Raw genomic sequence first — 27,100 nt, 5'->3', positions numbered from 1 at the left:
TAACACCCAAACGGTGTATTTCTATCTAGCTGAGTACAAATCATGTTTTATCACCCCCCTAATTATAATATCATATACATATTGTGTGTTCAATGTGTACACACTAGCTGGTACAATGTTGATTCACTTTGAACCCTTTAATAGGCGTAGACGAAGCAGAACGTTTGCACTTCAGAAATAAATCGTGACTTACTCGTAATTTAAACAGTGACGCGACGTGACAACAAAAAGTTTTCCACGTGCAAGCAAAGTTAATAAGCCTTTGAAATATACCCAACAATATTACATGCATTCGAGTTTCGACGGATTTAACGAAATCATAAAGCGTTAGGTGTGAATTCGCTTCGGTGTCAAGTACTTAGTACCGCAGAAAACCAGAAAGTAACTGACAAGACGGAAAATAATATTGTTCTTGACTATATTAAATGCAAATTCGTGAAACGGTATTCAATCGGGCACGCTTAACGAATGGCTGCATAATATATAATGTATAACGCAGAAATTCTAAAAGGAAAACCCATCTATAAAGCATTTTTTTTTTTTAGGAATTCATAATTAGACATTTGATTGTACGTGAATTAAACGATCGGATAGTTTTTAACATGAAAGTAACATTGTCTTAGGCCTTTAATCTGACATGACCTAAGAACATTAATCTTGCATTTCTACATTAATGTAGCTTTGGCTAAAAACCACAAGAATTCTTTTACAAATTGTGATTGATGTGGTGTTGGTCATCAATAAGGGTAAACCATGGAGGAAACGGCATGAACAATTTTAGACGGAACTTTTTCGAATTGAATAAGGTGGATTTTGGTTAGACTTTGATGTTAACGGCAAATACAGGTTAAAAGGTATCGATCCAACTGTTCTACAGAAATGTCGATTGTATAATATAATAGGCGTACAAAGAGAGTAAAAAACACATCATAGTGATACCTACCTTTGGGGTTTAACAGCGTAACAAAGGAATAGTTGTCATAAAAGAAAATCATAAGCGAAAAAAACAACTTTTTTCTATGAAAAGAATATTATATTTATGTATATTTGCTTCTATTTACTCGCAACTGTGCTATTGAAGTTTCGGTTTGAGCACTTTTATATACTACTTCACTGTCTTGTGTAGTAATAATTTATAGTTCACTTTAGCATCTTGTTTCGATAAAATTTATTCGTTAATGAAATGCGTAGGTAAATTTAATTTTGAACGCCAAATATTTCATTAACCGTCGTTCTTTAGACCCTTTGAAATTGTAACATGTCAATATATATATATATATATATATATATATCACTCGACCGTTTGTTTTAATATTGGTTCCTTTTGAAGGTCGTCCACTTCGACTTAGCTGTGACTTGTACGATAAAAGAAAAATAGCTAACTGTTAGGTACATCATCCCGCCTTTAGGGCGGGAAACTCAACTATGTAATTTTAAGCAGTGGACGTTTTGTGTGTTTTCTATTTTTCAGGCGGATCCATTCGACATATTTAAGCTGGTAAAAATAGAATCTTCTTTGAAGGCACAAATTTTTTTTTTTTTCTAAACAAAATGGGCAGTTGTGCAAATAAATGAAACACATGAAAATGTGTTATAATTAAAAAATATCCACTTTATTTAAAAGAATATTGCAATTATTTAACATTTTAGGTACCTTATATTTCTTAAAATTAGAAAACTTAGTAAACTGAAGTCTTTTTTAAGACATCAGGACTTTTAATCCTGTACAGCTTGGTATTTCAAAGTGTATTTAAGTAAAACAAATGTATTGTTTAAAGGACCATTATTTAAAACATAAAAGTTTTAAAAATACATTATCGGATAGGTCAATCAACGTCACGAGAATGTTTGTAAAATCAACTAATACATTATATAATTGTAATAAGAATAGAGATTGATAAGGATAATCAGCTGCGGCGAGAAGCCTACAAACTTTTCATTCACGAAACGTCTTTAGCTTTAGCTTAAAATAAGAAGAATTTTGAATTTTGAGAGAGAATTTGGTATTTTACACTTAAGCCTTCAAACCGATCAATTATGATAATTTTGTTTTTGGCAATTTTCCATTCGGTAAAAGGGCAGCCGACTTGCAGATCTAATAAAGCTTGTTTTCAATGTAAATTATATAATTAAATATACTTTAACGACTGTAAACAGTAAATATCTTTTTAAATTTTTCAATTACAATATTTTATAGGTAAATTTATTTTTTTGTCCATTGACGTTTTATTTCGCTTTGAGTTGTGACAGGCAAAGTGTGTTTAGAAATTGCATTTGAACGGCGGGAACTTTTCCCATTATTAAATCATTTGTGAATAATGCTCTAATCTTTTAATGACCCGCCAAAATGTGTTAATGTGTTTTAAATACATTAATTTCAAATTGATACTATACTCGGTTTTTGCCCAAAGAAAATAATCAATAATCGCTTAACAAAAGAGGTTCATTAGTTTGTACAATATCATCATTGGTCTCAAAAGTTGTTTGATTTCCCAACTTTTCCAAATAATATATTTATTATTTTTAATTTAAATTTTAACTGTTTCATCGTTCTTACTATTGCACCAAAAATATGTCTTTTCTTTTCATATTCTCCCCGAAGTTCTTGTGGGCTTATTTTGCTCATTTATCTGTTAAAATTGTAAATAAAAATCGCAATTTACATGCCACACGCGCGAATAGGCTACATAAAAGACAATGTTTAGTCCCAATTGCAACGTTGGTTTTTTCCTTCTAATATAAGCCAAGCTTGTTTTTTCATATGTGCTTTGTTTGAACGGCGAACAAACAATTTCATTAAATGTTTTAAAATCGTTAAGCGATGTTGGACCGACGACGTTCAGCAATAAAAGCCTCAAATAGAAACGCATTCTTTATGACTCGGATAAATTTTCTCCAATGTTTCAGTAAGTTTCAAAAGATAACTTAAAATTCCTACGACGTGAATGGAAATGTTATACTGGATTTTTTTTCTTCAAGTTAGAACAAAACAACAAAAAAACCTATTTTTTAATTAACTTTTCTATTCGACACGGATTAATAAAACAATTTGTAGTCCTGGTCATGTTTTCGGAGATACATTTTTATTACACTTGTATTTTATGTTTTCCGTTTTAAGATGGACACTCAGATTACAGCGGAAAAACGACCGTGAACGAAAACGCTCAAAATTGGTCCTAGTCGGAATTGGGTAATTTTGCCATTTTCTCTATTTACAGTGTCCAAAGCCAGAGTCACTATTTAATTTTAATTTCAAAAGTTTTTCAGCTGAGTCTGCAACCACAAAAGAGTATTTTCATTTCTAGTTGAAGTATCGAATAAATTTAGAGTATATTAACAAGCTAGTATTAGTAAGAAGCAGTAACAAGCTAGTATATTAAATAAAACATCAAGTTTCTGGCTAATATTGTAGTGTTTATTATTTGGCTAAAACAATTCATAGAGAAATTGGGCCCTTAAACTGTTTTGAATGTATTGTTTAGTTCTAATTTGAACGTTGAACATACAACATATCTCTTATCTCCTATATCTTACCCCTATCACTAACCCCCTATCCCCTACCCCTATCTCATATCTCATATCAGATAACAGCGTAACTCTTTTTTGGTAACACTTTTTTTGCTATGCTTTTTTCGGTTATTTTCCACAGCTAATTCCCACCCTCAACCTCATTCCCACCCCCCCCTCATCTTCATCCCCATTTATTTTTTGGTAACGCATTTTTCGTTACAATATTTGCGTTACAATATTTGTGTTACATATTTTCGTTATAATATTTTCGGTTATGTGCCAGAGCTAAGACATGAAAATGTCAAAAAGAAAACTAAATATTTTTAACACAAATATACGTTTTTTCGGATTTAAAAGAAAACAAACTGAGTCGACCTAACCGTTACGTTCACTTATCACTTAACCTATAGTTAAACAAACATTTTAATTGATAAGGGATTGATAAGAAATACTGATAAAAAATTTTGATTATCACATTAGTGATAAGACAGTTTCTTTTCCAATCGATTAATTGGTGATAATACCGACATTAAATATTTGGACAAAAAGCTTTTTTTCATTAAAAAAAAACCCACTTGCTCTTTTAAGCTAAAGCCAAAACACCTTTTCATGCTTCGCCTTTTTTAGGTTTTCCTCAACATTACCCGCAGCAACTTGTGAAGTTGTAGTTGCGGAGTTAAATTCGAATACAATTATCGTTTCATCTGAATGCGTCTTACCTGCAAGACACGCACTCGGAGTATGTGTGAAAAAAAATAGTATTCAATATCGCTTTTGTCGACACTCGCTAATCTTGTAACTATAACTGGAATATCGTCTGCTGTATTCGTCACTTGGGTAATCAGCGATTCGTGTTTTCGATACATCTTTTCTGAAAGAAAAAAAAACATCTACGATAAAGTACAGCTATAAACAAATATATTTAAGAACCCGGAAAATATAATTCGGTTTTGTAATAATGATGTATCAGTCGCAAGAGCCAGTCGTACGACCACACTCGATTGTCTTATAATATGACTTTAACACAGTAACGATTTGAAAATTAAACTCACGCAATATCATAATTTACCTGCAGACTGAACTACAACACAGATATGTAATTAAACTTTTAAGTTTAAATATAAAATAATAATTATCATCACGCTATCAGTTATAATATTTTAACTTTGATAAAGAAATAGATAACAATAAATCTTCATGGAAAATTCACTGTCACTGGGCATAGAAACTTAAACGAGAGAATCACCCGAGAACCGTGTTGAACAAAAATCTTCATTTTATGCTTTTGTTTTTTGTCTGTTATAATATTATATATCTGTTTACACGTGTGTATGTGCAAGAACAGCCTCGGGGTAAATTAATATAAAGACATGGACACCAACGTTGTTTACCGATTGTGTGTTAAAACTATTCGGCACGCGACTCCTTTGGAATAAAGGTAAATATGGATGGAAGTAATAAGATAAGCAAACATCGAATCCTTTTAGTTCAAACAAAACCTATATTATATCATAATATCGGAAAACCCCAATAAAAAAAAGAAGAAAAAGGATAAGTAAAAAATACCTTGATTATTATTATTTTTAACCGTACGTTTTCACTTTCTTCAACAATTGTCATAGTTTTTAATAGTAAACGTGAAAATGTTAAAATTCTGTAATCCGAAATCCATAAACCTTTTTTTGCAATCCCAATATCAGATTCTGAATCAATTCGATTTGAAAATGGTGGCTTTCACGATGGCGACAGAACGAATATAATTGTCGATTGTGTCAATCTCAATTAAATATATTTACTTACTAAAGTAAACTTGAGCGTAATAATATACTGTCTTTGAAAGAAAAAGAACTATTTAAAAACTTAGACAGTAAGCTTACAGTTAATAATATATCAAGTAAATTTACAAATTTACCGAGCTCTACTTAAGAGTTTAATCAGTCCGCACCGTCATAGTATAAAATTAATTTAAATACACTTTGTGTCCTAAGTGGTGGTTAATGGAATTATACAAATTAGTCTCGTATTTCCGGCAAAATATAATGCAGGAATAATATTAGCCGGTTAGGTTAGGTTATATTATGTCAATGTAGCAATTATAATTACCTAGTACAAAAAAAAAAGCTCACTTTAATACGTTAATTAAATTTAAGGATTAAAACCCAACGGAAACTTAACGGAGGTTACTTCCTGTTCAAATTTCGGTATTAATTCACTGGAATATAGTATAATGTATTAGATTATATTATAACAATATTATGGCTGTATTACTTACACAGCTGTAATCATTTATAAAGCGGATTGTGTGTATTATATGCATGTTATAAATATGATAGTGGCCAACAAAGTAGTTTAGGATGATCATGTTCTACCAACATTATATTGTGATAAAATATTTTATTAAAAATATGAGCCTTATGAGAGGAAAATAACCTTTCACTAAACGATTTATATAAATTCAATGTATAAATAAAGATTATACTTTAAAAATAACATTTGTATGCGTGGAGAATATTTTGTTATTCCGATTTAAAAATATAAGATTTCTGTAATAATGGTAAAATTTTTTATTTTTAAATTGTCTGAATTGTGAAATTATAATACATTTTTTTTTAAACTACGAAAATATACAGCATATATATATATATATATATATATATATAGTAATTATTCATTTTTAATTTAATTCCATTCATAATTTAATTTATTTACAGTTATAAAAGAAATGTAGGTTCATAATATTTTTAAAAACGACAAAAAAAAACCATTATTAATACAATACCTACGTATAACAATGTGGATTGTTTAATTTTCAAGTAAATCTAGTTTTACCATTTAACCTTTGTTCTTTGAGTAAGAGGCTTTTGACTTCCGGTTCGGACACTACAATAAAATATATATATTTTTTTATTAAGAATAACGGCGGCTTCGACAGCTATTCAACATATTAATAATAAATACGACTTGAACAAGTGCACATAGTACATACATATTTACATTTGAATAAACTATTTAAAAAAAGTTTGTACGTTTTGTAGGATTGTAATAATTAATAGTTGCATCGGTGTTGGTTTTACCTAATGCTTTCTCAATGTTGGTGGGATGATACCTAAGATGTGTGAGGCAAAAATATAATATAAAATATAATGATATTATCCTTTTCCAACGTTTAGAATTTCTTCAACTTTTAAAATTCTACCAATCGGTATATTTTTATTCTTTATTCACCAGAGATTTAGGAGTTATAAACTTTTCTCGACTTGTGTGGTCCGACGTTTGTGAAAAGCTCAAAAGGTCAGGAAACCCTATTTTACCCACATCTTTTATTTATATTTTGTATTGATCCTTAGAGTGAATATTACTTATGTACTTAATTCTATGAGCCAGCAGCACACTGCTGTGTCCAATACGTTTCCTTTACACGGACCGATGAACGGTTATATTATTAAAATAGTTTGTGATAGAAAATTACATACACATATAATTACTACAGATAGATTAGGCTGGGTAAGTCCCAATTTTAGAATACAGAAAAGACATTGCCCGTTTGAACCAATAAACTATATTGATAAGTATTAAATAGCGTGAGAGTATCCAGAAAGTTATTTTTAAATACTTGGTACAATACCAGATCTTAATCTTAAGGTAAAGCACAATACGCTGTACATTATCTAAATGATCAAACATTACCAGATCGATGCGAACACTTTGATGTCGAATTCATTTCCCATAATTTAAACGGTGGATAGTTTAAAATGATTTAAGAATATTATTATTTAAATGTAGGTACTTTCTTTGAACACCATCAGAAAAAACATTTTACATTAACCGCCACAGCCAAAATTACAGCTACAAACGCGCTCGTTAATAATAATAATGGGTTGTAAAATATGCCAAAAGATGTTTTTGTTATTATCATTATTTTTTTTAATTTATAGGTTAGTTTGATTTGAATATTTTATATCTAACGTGCTATGTTTTTATACTGGATTATTTTGTTTATAGATTATTTGAATGTATATCTTAGAAAAAATATACACTCTAGTACTTTGCTTTTGACGTTTAATAAATAAGCAAATTCAAAAAATATATATATACCATATAAAGAAGTCGATACTACAAGTTCAGTAACATTTCCACTAACAAAAACCAAAAGACAAACAGAAAAAAATATAGACACATATAAATTTGTCGAGAGACATTTCCCGTTATTTGAATAAGAAACTCAAAGCCAAATATCAATTTCAAAACAAGCAAGAATAAAAAAAAAGTTTATTGAATATTTTATACAAAAAAAGTGGTTGAATTTAAGAATACTAATTAGTTAAGAGATGTTTTTGTTTGAACAAAAAAAACATGGTCTAAATATTTAATTACACGCCATTTACATTAATCAGTAATTTAAAAACCTGCTCCGAGAAATAAAAAAGATAATGTCTTCGAAATTTCACCTACTTTACGTTGTCTTTTCAAAATGTAAAGATTACATTTATTTAAGAACACAAAGAAAATACTTCCTTTTTCAACCGTATCACAACAATTACTTATACAGTCGTAACAAGTACAAAGAAAATAAACAATTTCCAACAAAATCATTTCCACAGTTCTAACCAGAATGAGAAGTCAATGATAAGATAAAGAATAAATAATTTTGTACGGTTATACTAATTTTTGTCATTAATATATCGGTTAAAAACTTAACGTGAATAAATAAGTAAAATAGCCAGCACAGTGGGGTGGGGTGGGACCTTGTGGGGTTGGAGTATAGTGAGGTCGGTGTAGTCACATTACTGAAGGAATTATTAAAACTGAGAAAGATGAAATCAACTACAAAAATAAAACGCTTCGATGCCAATCTGTTGCGGGTACTAATATATTGAAAACTGATAAAAATCATTGTAATGGAACTATCCATGTTCTGGTAATATCAAAACAGTGTAGTAACTTCTTGTCTACCGTTTTGTAAAAAAAGCCTAATTCTCATTTAAGGAAGTTTTAGCGCCGTTATCTAGCAAAGGTCTCGTTAGACGGATCAAAAGTCAGGCCGAAAGTTGTAATTTAATATAAATTTATACAATGAATCATCTTAAAACATTTTATTATTTTTTATTTTACTTATATACTAAGTTATTATTATTAACTGAAATTATTTTCCGAGAACATATCGTTGATTTGTCATGTAAATTACAGTTATTAAATTATGTGTCGAGGAAGGTATTTGAATAAAATTATTATAAACATTTGTAATACAAAATAAAGATTAAAAAAAAAAAATGGCTATTTGCAGTAACTATTAATTTATCTTGTCGATAACGTTATAAAGATAAAACATCAGAGTAAAACCAACCTAACAATACCTTCTCGCTTTGCATCGAAGCTAAAAAACAAAATGGAAAATAGAATTAATAACTTGAAAAAGACACACAAATACCCGAAGATCTAAAAACAATAATGGAGACGACACGAATTTTCAATAATTTTCAGATCCATCAAGTGGCTAATAAATCCCTAGTAAATCACATTCTCTTAAAACATACGTTAGAAACAAAGTAAAAATCCTTAAAATATACCTATATATATAAATAATGATTTTGATAAATTGGGTGCCGTTTCGATATACTTTAAGGCGTTTCCAGATTGTGCTTGCAATAAATCACCACACTACAATCTGCAGAATATTCAAATATTTTACACGGTTTTGTCGGCCCCAAAACGGTTAGGTACCGCCAGAAATAAGGACGAATGTTTTTTCCCCTCTCACACCACACACGCACCCTTTGTTGTCCGAGAATGATGAATGGAGACAAATGGTATTTTCCAAATGCGTTTTATTTTCGATTTAACCGTACAGGTCGTGCTCGACCATTTTATTGAGATGAAAACGTTTTTAACAGAGATCCAAACGGCTTAAGTCGCATTTTTTCTATATAGAGTATGTAATTGGTCACTATATTTGTCTAAATATTATAAAAAAAATATATTTTATGTCGAGCCCGTTTAATGTTTGAGTAATTTATTTGAGCTTTCATCACTTAAAACTTAATCATAATAATTGTAAGCAGTATGCTCACATACAAAAAGTAAGAGCCATCCATAAAAAACCATCAAAGTGACATGAGTACTAAGGATGTTAATATTTTATTTAACAAACTGGGAAATACTTAATATTTTGTAGATTCTCTAGCCTAATTGTTATCTAAATATATGTAATATTAATACATATTAGTGTTATTTGTTGGTCTAAACGGTCAATGTAAATATTTGTCAAAAACACACTTTGGGTCATGTAAAAGGAAAAATGTACATTCCCGTGTCATACATTTGGAAGAGTTTTGACAAGTTTAACACAAAACCTTGTGATAAATTCCATCACTAAAGCTTACCAACTGTCAAATAAGTAGCAAACCGCGATTGTAGTTCTTTTTATCTTTTTTAGATACAAGACAGTACTTAGTAGGTACAGATACTTTTACAGCTATACCACACGTGTTAATGGTATTACTTAGTAATTACATGCATTTAGTTATGTTACAGAGTATACATTTGTTTAATGTTATACTTTCTTATTGGTTTGTATAAACACAATCAATGCGAATAAGAAACTTTTCGATGCATTTATGATTTATAATTTATGTAAATATACACAAATGAGCATCCAATTTGCCAACACTGATTGCAGTCTTAAAAAATATATAATTGGTTGATATGTAGTTTATTAACAAAGTTGACACTAGTAGTAATATACTGACTACTATATTTAAAATAAAAGTTTAAAAACTAGAAGTCAAAATAATATTAGTTATTAACATTGACCTGGTAACTTAATATATTAAGTTGTTTAATGTTTCTTTTCTAAAAATAAAGAACAAAGTATTTTCTAGGAAATTAGAAGTCATATTTTTGACTAGCCAGAATAAAACATATTTTAAAGTAGTTTTCTTCAACATGTTTTTGTCATAACACATTTTGTTGGGTACATCAATACAAGGTGATTCATTAAGGATATTCTTTAAAAATAATTTCAATTTTGCAGTTTTTCTTTTTGCAGCCACGTTAGTTAATGTTATTTTAAAATATAAGACAGTATTCAAATTTTTATCTTATTTAGAATTTTCTAGAGCGATATCAACTCTTGTAACTTGAAATAGTAACGTATATATTTTTAATAGAACTTTAAAATTCAGAATAACTTGCTGAACATTTTGACTGGCCGATACCACCAGTATTGTTAATTTTCGGTAGAACTCTTTAGATAAGAATAAATTCCATAGTTTTTATTAAGACAAATTAAGACCGGCTCATACTCATCGGAACACCCTGTATATTATAGTATAACGACCATATGTGTTAGCGAAACACTTCCAAAACGAGCTTAACGTTAATGTGTTTCGTTGTTTAAAACGCCGTCTTAATTATTTATCACGACTTTTATATTTTATTACGGTACTTAATACAACATAATCTTAAAATTTTAATTTAATTTATTTGCACAATTAAACAAGCACGTTGGGTACTTAATACTTATACGATAAAAAGTGTATAACATATTGTATAGAAGTTTTTTAATTTTTTTTTTTAACTTAGTACTAGCAAAAAAAAAATGTCAAATCAATTTATATAATTGTGCTAAGGCTGAAAAAATGGAAGGCCAATCAGCTTTAATTTGTTCTCCGGACGATTAATGGAAAAAATAACTTCAAAAGTTTAGTGAAAGCTTATTAAAAAAAAGCCATAAGTTTAAAAAAAAACTTTTATATTATTGCCAGTTCGACGAGATAACTAAAAGTTCACTAGTTGAAGAATTTCCGTTAAAGTTTTGATAATATTAATTAAGAACGGTCGAAAACGATTACACTTAGCGGGCTTCGACTTTATTGGATATATAACGTTTTTTATTGGCTTCGATGCTGAGCTGAGAATGTATTGTATTTACAATGATGTGTTTTTATTTTATTTTTTTGTATCTGGACCCACGATATCTTTTAAACGATTTGTTCGTGTAGCAACTCTATAGATCAGAAATCGTACTTGAAAGATACTTAAATAGGACAACAATTAAAAAAAAAATCATACTTTTTCCTCAAAATCGAGAAAAACACCCGAAAAATGTATAAAAAATATAGTTATTTTAAAACATTGAGCCATAGATATGTTATCTCTTATCTCTTTTCATTTATCTCTTATCACTTCTCATTTATCACATCACGTATCTCTTATCACTTGAAAGTGAAAATGTAAAGCAAAAATGGCGACATGAAATCTCTTGTATGTTGCTTAATTAAGTTAAATTAGTTAAATTTATCTACATCTTTGTTTAAAAATAGTCAAATTGGATCCAAATTTCTATGAAATATTATTTACTCATAGTACTATGGATGAACATTGATAAATCAAAAATATATCGTAAACCCTTTCCTCCAAATTTGATAGAAATATTTTCTTTTATTTCAATTTTTCAACCAAAGTTTTTGGGGTTTTGGGTATGAAAATTAGACCGAAGGTAGATCTAGAATGGAACTATAACATACACAACTTTCTCAAAAATTTTCAGTCACACTTTTTTTTAGGAAAAAAGGTCGATTTTCAGGTTGCTATCTATGAGAAATCAACCTAGGTAATGAAAATATTTCCATTATATTGTTAATTAAGATATAAAATCGATAGCTATGATAACACATATTTATGTACAAACGATCGACTTTAATCGTATTCACCCTAATACTAAAAAAGATAAATGTTTAAGCACATAATTGTCATATTAGGTACAATGCTTTTCAGTTTTTAATAATTTTTGTAGACCTGCTATGACCTCCCTGTCCCCACTATACCACTGTACTGGTGTTTTATATATAATATTTTATTTTTAGTGTTTACCATAAGTGTTGCATGTTAACCGAGAAATTATCGCCGTCGATAATCTCGGTGGACATTATTCGAATTGCCACATGTCATGTTTGCTGTAAATAAAACAACATCATAAACTAATGCAAATCACTTTAAGTTATTTATATCCGGTCAATCCAAGTCCTATTGGGAATCGATCACAGGAAAATTGAAATAACGCAATTTAATGTTTTACTATAATATTAATATTTTTAGGTAAAGTTATGAGTTGTCCTTAATCATGCCGACAGAGAAAAACAACAGTTGTGAGAGTTATGTAACGTCCGTAGAATAATGTTGGAAGTGTGACAACAAAAAAATAATATCTATATAAATACCAATTTTCCAAAGTGGTTGTACAAGCGGCTGAAATTGTGTAAAAGTGTCTACATTACAATAATAATAGTATACCCTTGTGTGTTATGCAATTATTGTTTTCATACTAATGCATCAGGAAACGAACAATATAGTTCAATTCAAGTATTTCATATGTATTTCATATAGTAAACAATATCTCTACCAGCAGAAAAAAAAATATCAAAAACTCTTTCTCCCAAAAGGGGTGAAAACTTTTCCTTAATTTCGCTTTAAGGTGTAGTTCAAAGTCTGAAAATTACTCAAAAATTTCCAATAAACTAGTGGCAGAAATAAAAATTTGTCGTTTTTCACTCAATTAGCTTAACATTAAAATTATTGTCTTTTTTGTGGTTTTCAAAAACGTTTTCAAACCGTGATCATACATAGTACTAAAATATCTAACCTAAATTGCAATATTGTCACAGCGTAACAAAAATATGGAGTTCCATTTTTCACGCGTTAAATTGTTTTCAATCAAATGTTGTTTTATTAAAAACCTGTTTTTTTTTAAATAACTGTTTTTGGGTACATTATAGGTTTTTGATCTGAATAAATTTAGACCACAATTGAATCGGTTTTGGTAAAAAAATTTACATTAATAATAATAAGTCAAACCGTGCGTTTTCATGGTGCCTACTAATAACCGCATTACTATGTCGGTTTGTCGACGTTGTCAAGACCACAAAATTCGGTATCTATCAAATGTTTGTTCTAATCGAATAAAAAACACTTTATAACCTTTGTAGCAATTGTGGCGTTCTGTGTTGTATTACTATAACTGCCATACATAATAACTGTGCACCCCCGCCAATTGTATACAGAGCCAACAACAATGATGATGCGACGACGCTTAGCCGTTTATAAATTGGAATTTAATAATTGAACGACTAAATACCGAACTACGCCGGCGGTTTTAGCAGTTGACAAATAATACTATCAAACACAAATACGTATTATTGAAATACACGACCGAGTAATTTACTACTAATTCATGCTGGGCAAAATATTAAATGTCTCGCCCAATGGAAAACCGAAAACGTCACAACCACAATACACACAATTGCTCAAACACAATTGCTTTAAATTCACAAAACACAACACAATTTAAAATAATATCATATAAAATATATTTTAAAACTACAATATTATTTTATGGCGCATTGTCGATTATAATTAGTGTTTTACTATATATAATTATTAATTGCATTTTATAATGATACAAATTACATAATTCGGAAACGTTTAAAGGATAAAAATGTATAATTTAGCTAGACGTTATGATAATATTTTTTTATTGAACCGTATTGGTGGTTTTAGATAACAAATCGCCATTTGTTACGACAAAATTGTAAGTAAAATTTTGTTGAAAAAAAATTTAGCAGAAAAAAAAATAATAATTTGCGTACTGTAAAACGTTTACATTTGCAAGGGTAGTCTAATATATATATATATATAGGGTATATTACCATTTTTTTCTACGAAAAATATATCAAAAATACAGTAACAACAAGTGTGAATTTTTTTCCTAAATATAAATGTCCTATATCAAAAGGAAACATTTCATTAAATTTTTTCAGACTTCTAACACTAACTGTAATAGTAAATATTTATTTTTAATTTCCTTAAATGTATTCTTTACAGTGCAAATAATTGTTTCAAATCCCTGTATAAAATTAAAACCTTTGAAACGCTAAGTACAATTTCCCTTGAAAATATGGAATATAAATATCGCAAAAAAAAAAGCTTTTGAGTTGTAAACATTAATAATATTAAACTTAAATCTACCTACTTGGATAAAAATACATCTTTGTGTTTTTTTTGTAATAATATTGATTTTTAACTTTTGCTAAATGGAACGTCTAAAAAATATATTGCTGATTTGTATTTTTTACAAAACGAAAATTGAGTTGTTGTGACTTTAAGTCTTGGGCTTATTTTCTTTTGAAAAGTTTAACGGGGAGGGGGGGGGGTGGAGGATGGAAGAGGATGCGGGTAACTAAAGAGCCCTCCCCTCCCCCTCGTATTTGTTCAAAGTCAAAATATAACTTAGTTTTTTTCTATAAGCTTATAAATATAGTTTTTTTTATATATTTCTGGCCTTGAATATAGCTAATTAAATTAAAATATATACATAATCGAGTCTTGAGTGGCAAAAGTGTTTAAAATCCAGGTCTCAAGTATTAAAAATAACAACAGTTAATACTGAATTTATTCAAATAATACTTATTCGTTACGATCGTATTAATATTATTATTGTAAACAAACCTTATAGCCCAACCAACACAGCTAAGTACCAATTTTGCCTATTCGACACGCCGCGTTATGATACATAGTAACTGTTTTTTTTCCTAACATAATATTATTATTTTGTTAAATTTCAAATTTTGTTCGGTTGGGTATTGAAATTTACTATTATTATTATTGTTATTATGTCGTATGTAGTCATTATAGATTTATGTGCCTGCACACTTTTATGACTTACTACAATATAGCTACCGAATGAAAAAAACAAGAAGTGTAGGAAGACTAGAAAACGACATTTGTTCTCAAAGCTATAACCATAAATAAAAAAAACCGTTTAGATACAGGACACAATTTTACATGCACAATTTGTATTTTGTGATATTTGCAAATACAGTATTAATTATTATTATTTCAAATACTTGAGACCTGGATTTTAAACACTTTTGCATTGATGTGCTCTTAAAAAACATATTTTTCTAACTGTTAACCCACTACTATTTTTGCTTAGAGTTCTTCATATACCTACATCCTGTATATGGTTGTTAGAACATATTATGCATTAGAAAAGTCACTGTAAAGCTAATAGTGGCCAGTAAAGGAAAGCACATTATAAAACGTCTTGTATAAACACTACTAACACATTGTCTATAAAAAAAAACATAAAGTCTATTATCGTAAACCGTACCAAAGTTAGAGCTGCAAATATCTTTTACACTGTTCAATGATGTTCTATTGTGCATTTAAATTGTAATAACTCACACTTAAGAAAATAAAAAAAAAGTAATCAATCTCAAGCCATTCCGATTGAAAAAGAGGAAAATAGTTTTACTTTAATTTACCAAGCCGGGACGATAAGTTTTTAAGTATGTTTTATATTTATACACAAAAAATAAAACTCTTAAGTTTTAGCCAAATTTAAAGTATAAAAACAGACGTTTTGATCCAACCCTAATGTGGCATTCAAAAATTAAATATAAAAAAAAACCAATTTTATATTATTATAATTTTTTCTTCTACTCTTCAAATAATTTTTATATTTTATAATGATGATCACTATAATTTGGTATTGAAATAATTATCAAAGTATATTTTATTAACTTTTTAAATTAGGAAAACTTAGAAAGGTCAATAACTGGGTTTGAATGAATAATTTTGAAAGCTCAAAAATGTAGGACGCTTTTTAAGAAAATTGTATTTATTAAAAAATTTAAATAATAGTTATTTTTACCTGCGCTCACTACTCGGTCTCACACTACCTACCGTTCTTAATTTTAAAATTAAATATCATAAAAAATAATTATTACTCAAAACCAGTTATCGAACAGTCCAAATTTTCAGTAAATCACTGTTAATTTTAAAATTCAACTACCGTTTAAGTTTCAAAAGCTCTAGCAAATAGGCACTAAAAGAGATAAAAATTTAAATATTTTCTTAAATTGTACTATAACATATAATGTATACAAATATTTTCAAAAATAAACATAACTATTGTATTTTATGATTTTTATTTAAACATTTTAGTTTCTCGTAATTTAAATAAATTAAATTTGCAACTTTTCGATATTACAGCCCATTTTGTTTACATAAAAAAATCAAAAAATATAAAAAAAATTCGTTTCCTACATGACCCAGTAGAGTTGTTAAAGAAAGTTCTTGAGTAGTCGAAATTTTCTCTGGCATGCAATCCCCTTAATATTAAGTACATAATATTATATTACATTATCTACTATAAGCAAACGATCTAGTCTATGGCAAACATTGCAATAGCAAGTACCGAATTACGTTCAAATACTCACTCTAGTTATTATAACGGTATTGTTGAATTTTTTTTTAAAAATGTATCGATTTTTTTCTTAACAGAACCGAATCATTGACAATATTCTGATCGAGAAGGGGGGTGTTTTTTTTTTTTTTTGTTCAAAACTCGAAACACGATTTTACACGACCGCCGGCAACGCTATGCCTTCAGATCCGTTCACGTTACTGATGGCCTGTAAGTATAAGCGGCAAAAACCGGTGAACGCGACCGTGACTTCGTGCAAGTTCGGCTGCGGTCGTCCGTGTTCGCAGGATATTATAATAATATCCTTATCCGACCCAAATAATGCTGTATACAACACTCTGTACACAGCGAGCCATTCGATAGTGTGTTACACGGTGTCGTTAAACTTGGGTTGATGTTTATTTTAATTTTTTTTTTTTTTAGTCAAGTACTTTGTACACTGCACACAGGAAATAATAAAATAATTAATGTAGACGTTTTATGTTCAGAAATCGCCGGCCGATTTAAACAAACTGGCCGACGAAAAAATAATTTACATAATAATAATATATTGTTTTGTCGAAAACTTATATTTTACATTTACACCGCACCGTCGCTTGTATACAGAGTGTTCAGAATATCAGAAACATTTTTTATTTCTGTCAAACAATAATAGTTTAATGTCTGAAGCTAGATTTAGGAGTGGTAAATTTTGAAACTCAAATGGTAATGTATACGTCATACAATATACATTTACCTTTAACTTTGAACTGTTCACTGTGTTTCTGTGATGTTTGTGTTAGCCGGCGATAAGTCTAAACTTGCTACTTTTGGGAAAATGTAAATACAACATTGAAAATTTACCGAGAAAATTGTTTTGGTTTCTAATTTTAATTTATAAAATTTTTATTCAAACTTCATTACTATGTCAAGTGACAATTTTAAAATAAAGTCAATTTGCAGTACTCGACTTATCACCCTTTGCCCAAAAACCACGGATTTATTCTAAAACAATAATTTATTACTCAGAGTATGCCTTGACAATATACAGAGTGGTCGGTTTTAAGCGCGACACATCTCTTAAAATAACATTGCAATTTTGAAGTAGTTCTTTTTGAAAAAAAAAAACGTTCCTTACAATATTATATAACAATACCGCTGTGTCTGTTTATATAAGCCCTCTTTTAATGTCGGTTTGGATTTCGAAAATCTTCTTAGGTTCAAGTCTGTGTACCAAAGTAGATATTAGCGGTTTCTTCGTCCTCATTTTCGGTCCTATTGAAACGTTATACTTTAGGTACATTGCGAGTATCATTATGTTGTTTTAGCAATACATTTCTCATACGATATAATTGAGAATTTCCATTGTTTGAAGGCCATTATAAAATTACCTTATTATAGTACACAACTATTAAAAAAAAAAAAATACAACTGGAATATGATAAATATAAACATCATATCAGATTTAGCAATCATATTGAAAACGATTTTAACAAGTTTAGTTTTATATCTTTACTATATATTTAACCATAAGTTTGCTTAACAGTTTTTTCTAGATTAAGTTTAATTTGACTGAAAATTTAATTTAGAAAATTCAATCTTTCCATTGAAGAACACGTTGGATCATGAACGGCTGAGTTTTCTGTCTCTTATAAGTTATATTTATACGTTAGGTTTTTTTTTTACAAAACTTAGGTTTTTTAATTTGGAAATAGTTGCTACTGTAGGAAAATTTTTAATAAAATATTTGATTTTTTGTATTTTTTATTGAAAAGACTATTATAAAAAGAAAAAATACCGTCCCGCGGGTACGTTCTTTTGTGAAATAAACGTGAATCGCTAACTAGATGTCGTTACGTTAACTCGAGTGATCATCAATCATCAATATGGGTAGTGAATTAAAAAAAATAATAACAATATTAAGTTACAATAATTTTTTTTTGTAACCTCTTCGACGCAATTTAAACATTTTGCGTACCATTAGTATTAAATTATGTTGCATTGGAAACGGAATAGTGGAAGCAGAAAAAGTATTTTTAGTTTTTACACGTCAAATAACAGGAAGTTATTACAGCAGTTAATAATCACAGATAATCCACTTTAACAGTCTAATTATTTATACTTCATTGTGTATGCAAAGAAATGTAATATCGCATAAACTATATCAAGTAGTACGTGTGTAAAATTAAATAAATGAGAATATTATTAATATTAGTAGTAGTATTAAAAAAAAAAAATGACTAAAAAAAATGTATATACATACATTTAAAGTAATCGTTTACAGTACATTGTTGTAATAATTATAGTTTATATATTGCGCAGTATACCACAGTGTATTTTATTAATCGAATAATTGGTAGATTTTATTTAAATTTTATTTTTAATCTTCTTATTAAAAGTATTAAAAAAAAAAGTTAAAACTCATAATTGGTTCGACTTGGAGAAGTATTTTCTGGCTAAGTTCATCCATGCCGATTGTCCCAAAGGATAAAAGTAAACTTCTGCTTTGTATATTATTTCTTCCCTTTAAGCATCGAGCCGGAAATTGAGATGGTATTGGTTTTACAAAAAAATATTTAAGTTAAGCTTTTTCATATTGTACACATTATTATGATATTATCCTTTCAACGCTGTGTCGTTTTCACAGACTTTCTGGATATGTTTATTCTTTATTTAAAAACTCCTTCCCCGCAAAACTTTCTAAAAATGTAAAGTTTCAAATTTAAATATTATAAAAAAAAAATCACCAGACCACGTTGAACGTTTTTTTTTTACATTACACAGATATGATAAAATAAATCATTATCATTTTATAGTATAATATTTTTTAATCTAGCTGAGGCAGATATTCGACTACTTAATTTTGGGGTTCAAATTTGCAAGTTTAAAGTCAAAACTATTAAAAATAACTCGTTAATCAATAACAATTTTATTGCATTTACAAAATTATACCTATTCTTGTCATGATTTTATTCGATTTTTAATTGCTATTTTTTTATATTATAATAGTTTACCAGTAATTGAGTTTGACTATTACTATTCTACACTAAAAAAAAAAACATTTTAGGCCGACTTCATAGCTATTTGTAATGAAAAATCCTGACCAAGTACAGTATAAACTATGAATCAGTACAGAACAAAAAGTTGGGTAAAAGTAATTATCAAATCTGAATGTGATTAAGTAGTAATAGTAAAAACTACCAAATTGGGGTGCAGTATTCACAGATTCACATCTAATCACTACTTAGCTGGTTTAAACTGTGCTTAATTAGACTACATTTTAATACTGTGCTAGATTCTTGCTATTTCCAGATTCGAAGCATTTAATTGTGATGAAATCAAGTTCAGAATTAATAATTGCTTTGACCCAACTCTGCTAACTTCTTGTTTTGTGATTTTTTAAATTCCACACTCATATTATGGGTTAAATGTCAAGTTTGTCAACCCATAAAAGCCTTCAAAATCTACGATTATATTGTTTAAGTCACTTTTCTGAATTTTTTTTATACACGTCTTTGAGATATGTTAGACCTATTTTCAGCTCTTAAATACTTTTAAAAAAACCCTTCAAACCTCCCCCCGGTGGACGGCGAATTGTGAAATTCGGGGAGGTTATATAGCAAATTAAATTTGACAGTTGATAAACCTGTCAAACTTTTTTCCAGTTTTGGGGTTGAAGGAATTGTCTTTAGTCAAGTGCTAAGCGATTTTGGATCTATAGAGGTGCTACTCGAGTAAATCGGTCCATATAGGAAAAAAAAGTTATCGTGACTTGAGACACAAAGAAAAACACAACTTTGTAAAACTTGTATCTTCTCAGCTACCGCATCGAAGCTTAAAACATGTATAATTGCTTTAATTTATTTCAACAACTTAAAATCCTTATTACGTTAGTTTTTTATGTGCTTACAGTGGGGATTTTTTTTTTTTTTTTAAGCATTTCAGCAATTCGATTTTTGAATAACTTCATCGAAATTCTTTTCGACAAGTTCCCACGAACAAAGATCACACGTGCTTCCATCTCCCAACTCGATGCGTGTTAACACTTCGTTGATGTAAAACGATACCTTCATTTCGCCATTGCCACAATCGCACAGTACAGCCGTCATGTTTGCACCGAACGGGTTCAGCTTGGATGTTCTCCAATTCCTGTCTTTCATCTCGTCCATGTTGTCATAGGTCAGCGGTTTTATGTCCTTTGCCACGCCTAACATCACTGCTGTAACAATCATGTTTGAACGATGGGCAAAATGAAACACCCCTTTCGGTCCCCGACCACCGGCTTTTTCTCTAAAACGATAAGGCAGGATTTTAATAGTAAACGGTACGATCATAACAATATCACTGTAAAATACTTGAAACTATCTTTGAGCTGCTTGAGCATATGACAAGCGATTTTTTCATGTATCGGACAACCGTAACCGAACGAATAGTACCAACCGAGGTCATCCATGTATTCCAAAACCTGCAGCGTTGATAATGTAATTACTATTTTTTTTTTTCAAACGTTTAAACTAATAACACTATAAAATAATAATATGCCCGCGAATGTCTGATCTAGTCTATTTTTTCCCATGGATAAGGTCTCATCATCGTCGTCATCGTCATATCTCAATTAGGCAGTTTATAGAATAAAGCAGTAGTTTAAATTTAACTATAGAACAGCGTCAGGAAAAATAAATTATTTTCTTTTACAGAAATTTGAGAGTTAACTGCTGTTTGCGATTTTTAAAAATTTAATTTTACTTCATTTGTGTGTGTTTTATCTACTATTAATTTATTAATTTATTTATGTATACATATTATATATTTTTTATATACATATAAGCATATAATTATAATGCATATATCATTAAAAATGTAATTCAATTTGTAACCCGTTGCCATTTTAGGTTCGAATTAAAGCTGAAACTAAACTTTAATTAATTGTCACGGAAATTAAACGTTATGTTTACTATTGTTAAATTTTATATAAAATTATTATTAATAAATATTCAACATAAACATATTTACCTTGAGATCCTCTTGTACAAAAACTGTGCACCAAACCGGAGTTGATGTAGGGTTCGTAGCTCTGACTTGGCGACACGATTCATAAATGGTTTCCAGTTGTTCTGTATACAGTTTAGTTAATAACTATCTATTGTTTAATGTAATGAAATGAAAGATTTAGTGAACATGGCTCCGCATGGGTTGTATGGGTAATGCCAAGAATCTAAATTAAAACTTCATAGTAATATTGTGTATCGTGAAAATGAACAGTATCAAATTACAAAATCAATAATAGGGTATTGGTTAATATTAGGTATTTCCAGAACTCATTATTGGCAGCTGTTAAAGTTCAAAAAATTGTAAACCCTAAAGCATAGTACTTGAACACATCCAAAGAATGTAAATCCAAGACCGCACATTTTTTTGCTTTTGTCGAATCGCCAAAATTCATCATCCGAAAATTCACTTCCGAGTTATGATGGTGTCAAGATAAGTTAAGATATGAACGACGACCTTTACTAAATTGTATTTATTTACCAAGAGTGATAGTAACGCCTTCCTGTAGGTCCATTTTTGTAGCGACTCTGGACAATACTTTTGCAAAGGTATCACTTTCCTTGAATTTTTTTATCTGTGTTTCTGGTGACTCGTGTGGCTCGACTGCAGGTTCGCTTAACAGTAATTGTTCTTTCAGCACGTACAACTAAACAAACCATTTATGTTAAAAACAAAAATATCTAATTCATTCGTGGTTCTCACTTACATTTGGCAAAACATTGTCGTCTATATTTTTGGGAAGTTTAAGTTCTTCATCTCCAAGTGCAGCTTGCATAAACTTCTCGGCGCTAGTTACACAACGGGGTTTTGGTGCCGACACAACCTATTCGAATAATAGATACTATTAATTTTAAGAATGAAATTCGGAATCAACATAAGTCGAACGACATAGTTTATTATTACTTTGTACACGCCATTTTCTGGATCATAAGGTTCGTCCAAAAGACTTGTGAACGCCGCCCGTACTCTTTTCCCCAAAGCTTTCATGTCACTGACTCCTTGGCTGCTTAAGTTTTTGTCTATTGTCCCGTCGTTGTGTATTTCCCAATTTTTCAAATTCTCAACGTCTTTTTCGTTCATTTTCGGTTTGCCCATTTTGTTTATGAGATCTTTCAACTTGGTCATTTTTTCGATATAACTATTAGCAGAATGTCTTGTCCCGTGTCGATTTATCATAAATATCTGCATTGGTTTACATTCTATAACGAAACATTATTGGTATTACTTTCCCAGAAACACAACGCCGCATGATTATTGACCACGTTGACCACTCGTTGTGATGGGCACAATAGTTTAAAAATTTTAAAAAATTGTACTCGACATAATATACGGTAAAAGTTTTGGTAATTATTACTAGTACCTCGTTGAATTTATACCAGAAATATAAACTAGACAATAAGCTCACCGGATGGTAGTGGTTGAAATGTGTTTTCTAAATTGTAAACTGTTTTGCTACCAAATTGCCAATACGGATCGGTATCTTCATAACGGTCGTAGTGAATTGGCGGCTGGACATATGTTTCGGGTTGATGTAGGAAATCCTCGAAATTCCTTACAGACTCTGAATCAATACCAAAAATAAACAAGGCCAATACAATCCTGGACAAAAAAAAAAGCAATATTGGGTTGTGTATCTTCTGTACCGACTGTATAAGTTTAGCATAATACATTTGTTAGTAATGTTAAACTACATTAAATTTTTAAGCTAAATATTTCAGAACGGCCATAAAAATTTTGTATTTCCAAAAAACGTCTTTCCGACTGGACAAAGAAGAAGAAGAAAATCAGTTTATGTTTTACCCAGTCCTGTCGTAGCTAAGAAGTTGAACAAATGCTGGATTTTCAAATTAAATAAAATCTACAGATATTAGTCTGTGATCGAAACCAATAATATAGATATTTGTGTCTTCGAGTAACAAATGAAATAATATAAAATTCGAAATGAACTCACTTATATAAAATCTCGGAACTAAAAAAAAGCAAGGCCATATTGCTGGTATTTTGAAAAAATTAGCTTAAAATGTTTATTAAAATTATTTCAACCTAGAACTTGAATAATTGTTATCGTGTAATGAACGAAATGCGAAAATCAGCGTTTGGTTTTTGTGTAACACGAAGATGTCTACAGTAGTACAAATATTATAAATAATAAAACAATTTATACAAATATTATATTAAAACAAACTATTTTACTAGACTAAACAATGCTTTGCGTTTTTTATATTTACACAAGTATATTTGTTACTAGGTTAAAATGTACGAACAAAATAATTTGTTTAAATTAATAAAACTTGCTGTCCTATTGCTTAGCTATTTTGTCTGATGTTAACATGATCACGAGTGGAACATGGTCAAAGTTCCATATTTCATATGCCGAAATGTTTACAGAGCGATGCTTAATTTTGCTAAAATGAATTCAAACGCTAATTTTTTTTTTTTTTAATTGTTGTCCACATATTTAAAAAACTAGGACCATACTTGATTTACGTACAAGAGAAGAAGATAAACAATTTTTAAGTATTGAAAAATATAGTAAAATATGTAACTAAGAGACAAGAGTATAGGAAAAAATAATTTGCCATTGCAGTCTACTACACGTCAAAAATCTAATTAATTTAGACATTTAAAATTTTTTTTTTTTTTGTATAAATTAGGTCGGCTGCATTCGATTTGCCAAGTAAAAAAATCTGACACAGCATATGGGAAAACCATGTTTTTTTTTTTGTAATTTGCTAGTGCCTACAATACACATCGACACATCGCGGATGCGTTTTATTTACTCTACTTCCACACAGACAAAAATTGTACTATTCTTTGTGTATACCAAATTTTTTTTTTTACTTCAAAGCTCAACTGGAAAAATAGGTAGGTACCATACTGGTGTTACAGTGATGTATTATTTGTTTTAAGTTCGAAATTCATACAACATTGGCAAAATGTTCAACATATAAACTGTGAATTTTTAAGTTATAAGACTGATAATTGTACTAGCGTTATTCTTTTATGGTTCACTCCTTTAATACTGTAAACATGACAAAATAACACTATAAAACATCTGGAAACTAAACGAATATAAGGGAATAAACAACTCCATTCCGGATAAAAACAACGTTTATCTTTAAAATGTGAGCGATCGTGCAGATTTGTCATTTAGACATTTTTACACAAAAACCATAGAGTTAACACTGTGCGATTTCTCACTGTTGAATATGTGAATTTAAAAATTATTCATCTTTTTAGGGTTATAAACGTGACACAATGAGGGGTTAGACACTGACAAAAGACAAGGCAATTGCATACTTATTAAACTTTTGAATTACAACTGTCTATCAACACATTTAATTTATGTTGGTAATTTGTAATTTATAATAAGTTAATACAAAAATGTGTTTACACGGTTAGTACGATATATGATCACTATAAAATATTACAAACGTTGACAAAATATGTTTTGTTAATCTACCAACCATGTTTATTATATTTATATCGAACACCGAGATCCTCCTAGCCCGTATTATAACATTTTTAAGTGGTTATAAAAGTTCAAATGTGAATTTTGCCCTTTTCATGATGTGGATATAAATTTCTGTGGTATACCGCGTTAATTTATTAGGTCGGTTGTATTATTTATTTTTTTCAGTCGCTTAGACTATGATTTACTGGAAATGTGCCTTTAAACTAATTAAAACTATTGGCCCTTGCCCCGGGTGGGATGGTGTTATATTTTGCTGGCGGCCTTGCAACCTGTATAGCCGTTCAATTTAGTATAAAGTTTATACATAGTATAATATAGTACCAAATGCGTTTGATAATAACAGCAAACATTACGTTTAGTTAATTGGTAAAGGCTTTTGAGTCTTCCTAGAAGTAAACAGAAATCGTATCCCAATTCCTAATTATTCGCTGTGTTTGATTAATAGACGGGCATCCTTCAGCCCTTTTTCCATTGATCGGTGTTAGGTACGTGCATTTTTAGGCAACTAAAAATCAGTGAACGATAAAATACATAGAATATGCTTTACAGAGAGAAAATACCAAAGGATGAGGCATGCTATACAATTGAGAAATTACTGAATAATCCAAAACGATTAAGATTCGTAGTGAGAGGTTACTGTGGTAAGAGAATATACCACATTATTGGATTTGGGTTGTTGGGTTGTGGATAAAAATGCAAATGTTGTCAAATGAAGAAGAATATGTGTGATCAACAGAATTGGTAAAATAAGAAATAATCCTACAAAAAATAAACGCTTCGTCGAGACACATTTCATTGAAAAGTAAGGATAGATATTGTGAGGTGTGTTTGTAATGAAAATTAATATATAAGAAAAATTGGACAGAACTGACTTTTGATATCAACATATTATTGTGTCTTAGGCAAACAATGAGCTAGTATCGGTTTGTTTTTAAAGTTTTTTTCAACAAAATGTTGTCAACATATTTAAAAAACGAGGCCCATACTTGATTTCTGTAAAAGAGATTTATTAAAGTATTGAAAAATATAGTGAAATATGTAACTACAAGTGTAGGAAAAAATAAATTGTTTTTGCAGTCTAGTACGCGTCAAAAATCTAATAAATTTAGACATTTTAGTATTATAAAGCTCAGGGGGGGGGGAGGCATTCGATAAGTTGAAAATTATTCCTTTTAAAAAATGCAGTGATTTTTTTCTGGTCATCGGTCAAACAAGTCTCGAAACATGTGCGTTTATTATAATATTAAAACTATTGAACACATTTATACCGTTTTTTCAAGATTTTCGTTGCAGAGAAATATTTCAAAAAGGCCACCAAAAAAAAAATGGAAAACAAATTGCACGCCTACAATTCGCATTAGGTACTTGTCTTACATCGATTTAACATTTAACAATAACTATAACATTAATACAAATAATCTATCGATAACACTATAGCAGTTTCGTCAGTAGTTTAATTTTATTAGCCGGCTTATTAATTAATTCATCTGAACCTAAACCCCGTTTAACAACCGTTTCTGATCATAAAATTGTAAGACTTAACTTGTAGCTTATGTTATACTTTACCAAGGCGTTGGAGACACAAACGCGAACGACATCATCTTGTCTTCAAAATAAACGAACAACTGTAGGATGAAGCAGTCAACACAACATAGGTGTCCATTAACATTTGTGTGTAAACAGATTGAATTCTTACATTACATTCTTACGAATACACAAGAGAACACTTGCTCCAACTCGGTTTTAAATACGACCGTGTAGGGGCCTAGATTTTTTTACTGAACCTAAAATAATTATCTAATAAACAGTGACTCCAGTAATAC

At 29.6% G+C, this 27,100-nt stretch overlaps 2 protein-coding genes across 4 annotated transcripts in view; both read right to left on the bottom strand.

The window, feature by feature from the left end:
• Window positions 1–16,957, bottom strand: part of LOC126846726 (uncharacterized) — a 47,000-nt gene extending 30,043 nt beyond the window's left edge. The window contains exons 1-2 of the mRNA XM_050586506.1: window positions 16,788–16,957; window positions 4,230–4,381 (exon numbers count right to left, since the gene is read on the bottom strand). Coding sequence (XP_050442463.1) covers window positions 4,230–4,376 — 147 coding nt within the window. The 5' untranslated portion in view covers window positions 4,377–4,381; window positions 16,788–16,957. The remainder of the gene's footprint in view (window positions 1–4,229; window positions 4,382–16,787) is intronic.
• A 3,623-nt stretch (window positions 16,958–20,580) lies between these two features.
• Window positions 20,581–26,945, bottom strand: LOC126846652 (multiple inositol polyphosphate phosphatase 1-like). Of its 3 annotated transcripts, none has more exons than XM_050586355.1 (8): window positions 26,844–26,945; window positions 23,208–23,401; window positions 22,706–23,001; window positions 22,509–22,625; window positions 22,283–22,448; window positions 21,767–21,867; window positions 21,109–21,218; window positions 20,581–21,043 (listed from the first exon to the last, which is right to left on the bottom strand). In XM_050586355.1, exons 1-8 carry the CDS (start codon window positions 26,876–26,878, stop codon window positions 20,695–20,697), a joined length of 1,368 nt encoding a protein of 455 aa, XP_050442312.1. In that variant the 5' UTR covers window positions 26,879–26,945; the 3' UTR covers window positions 20,581–20,694. The 3 variants fall into 3 exon arrangements, with proteins under 3 accessions (XP_050442312.1, XP_050442313.1, XP_050442310.1); XM_050586356.1 differs by lacking the exon at window positions 26,844–26,945 and adding an exon at window positions 23,603–23,745; XM_050586353.1 differs by lacking the exon at window positions 26,844–26,945 and adding an exon at window positions 23,754–23,916 and having other exon boundaries at window positions 20,582–21,043.
• Window positions 26,946–27,100: the final 155 nt, after the last annotated feature.

This window comes from Adelges cooleyi, unplaced genomic scaffold, assembly GCF_023614345.1.
Source record: "Adelges cooleyi isolate 19-005CV unplaced genomic scaffold, UGA_ACOO_1.1 ACOO_flye_CR_arks_rails_tigmint_CR_PRNA_9, whole genome shotgun sequence".
Lineage (NCBI taxonomy): Eukaryota > Metazoa > Arthropoda > Insecta > Hemiptera > Adelgidae > Adelges > Adelges cooleyi.
This window is presented reverse-complemented; position numbering and strand designations above follow the sequence as displayed.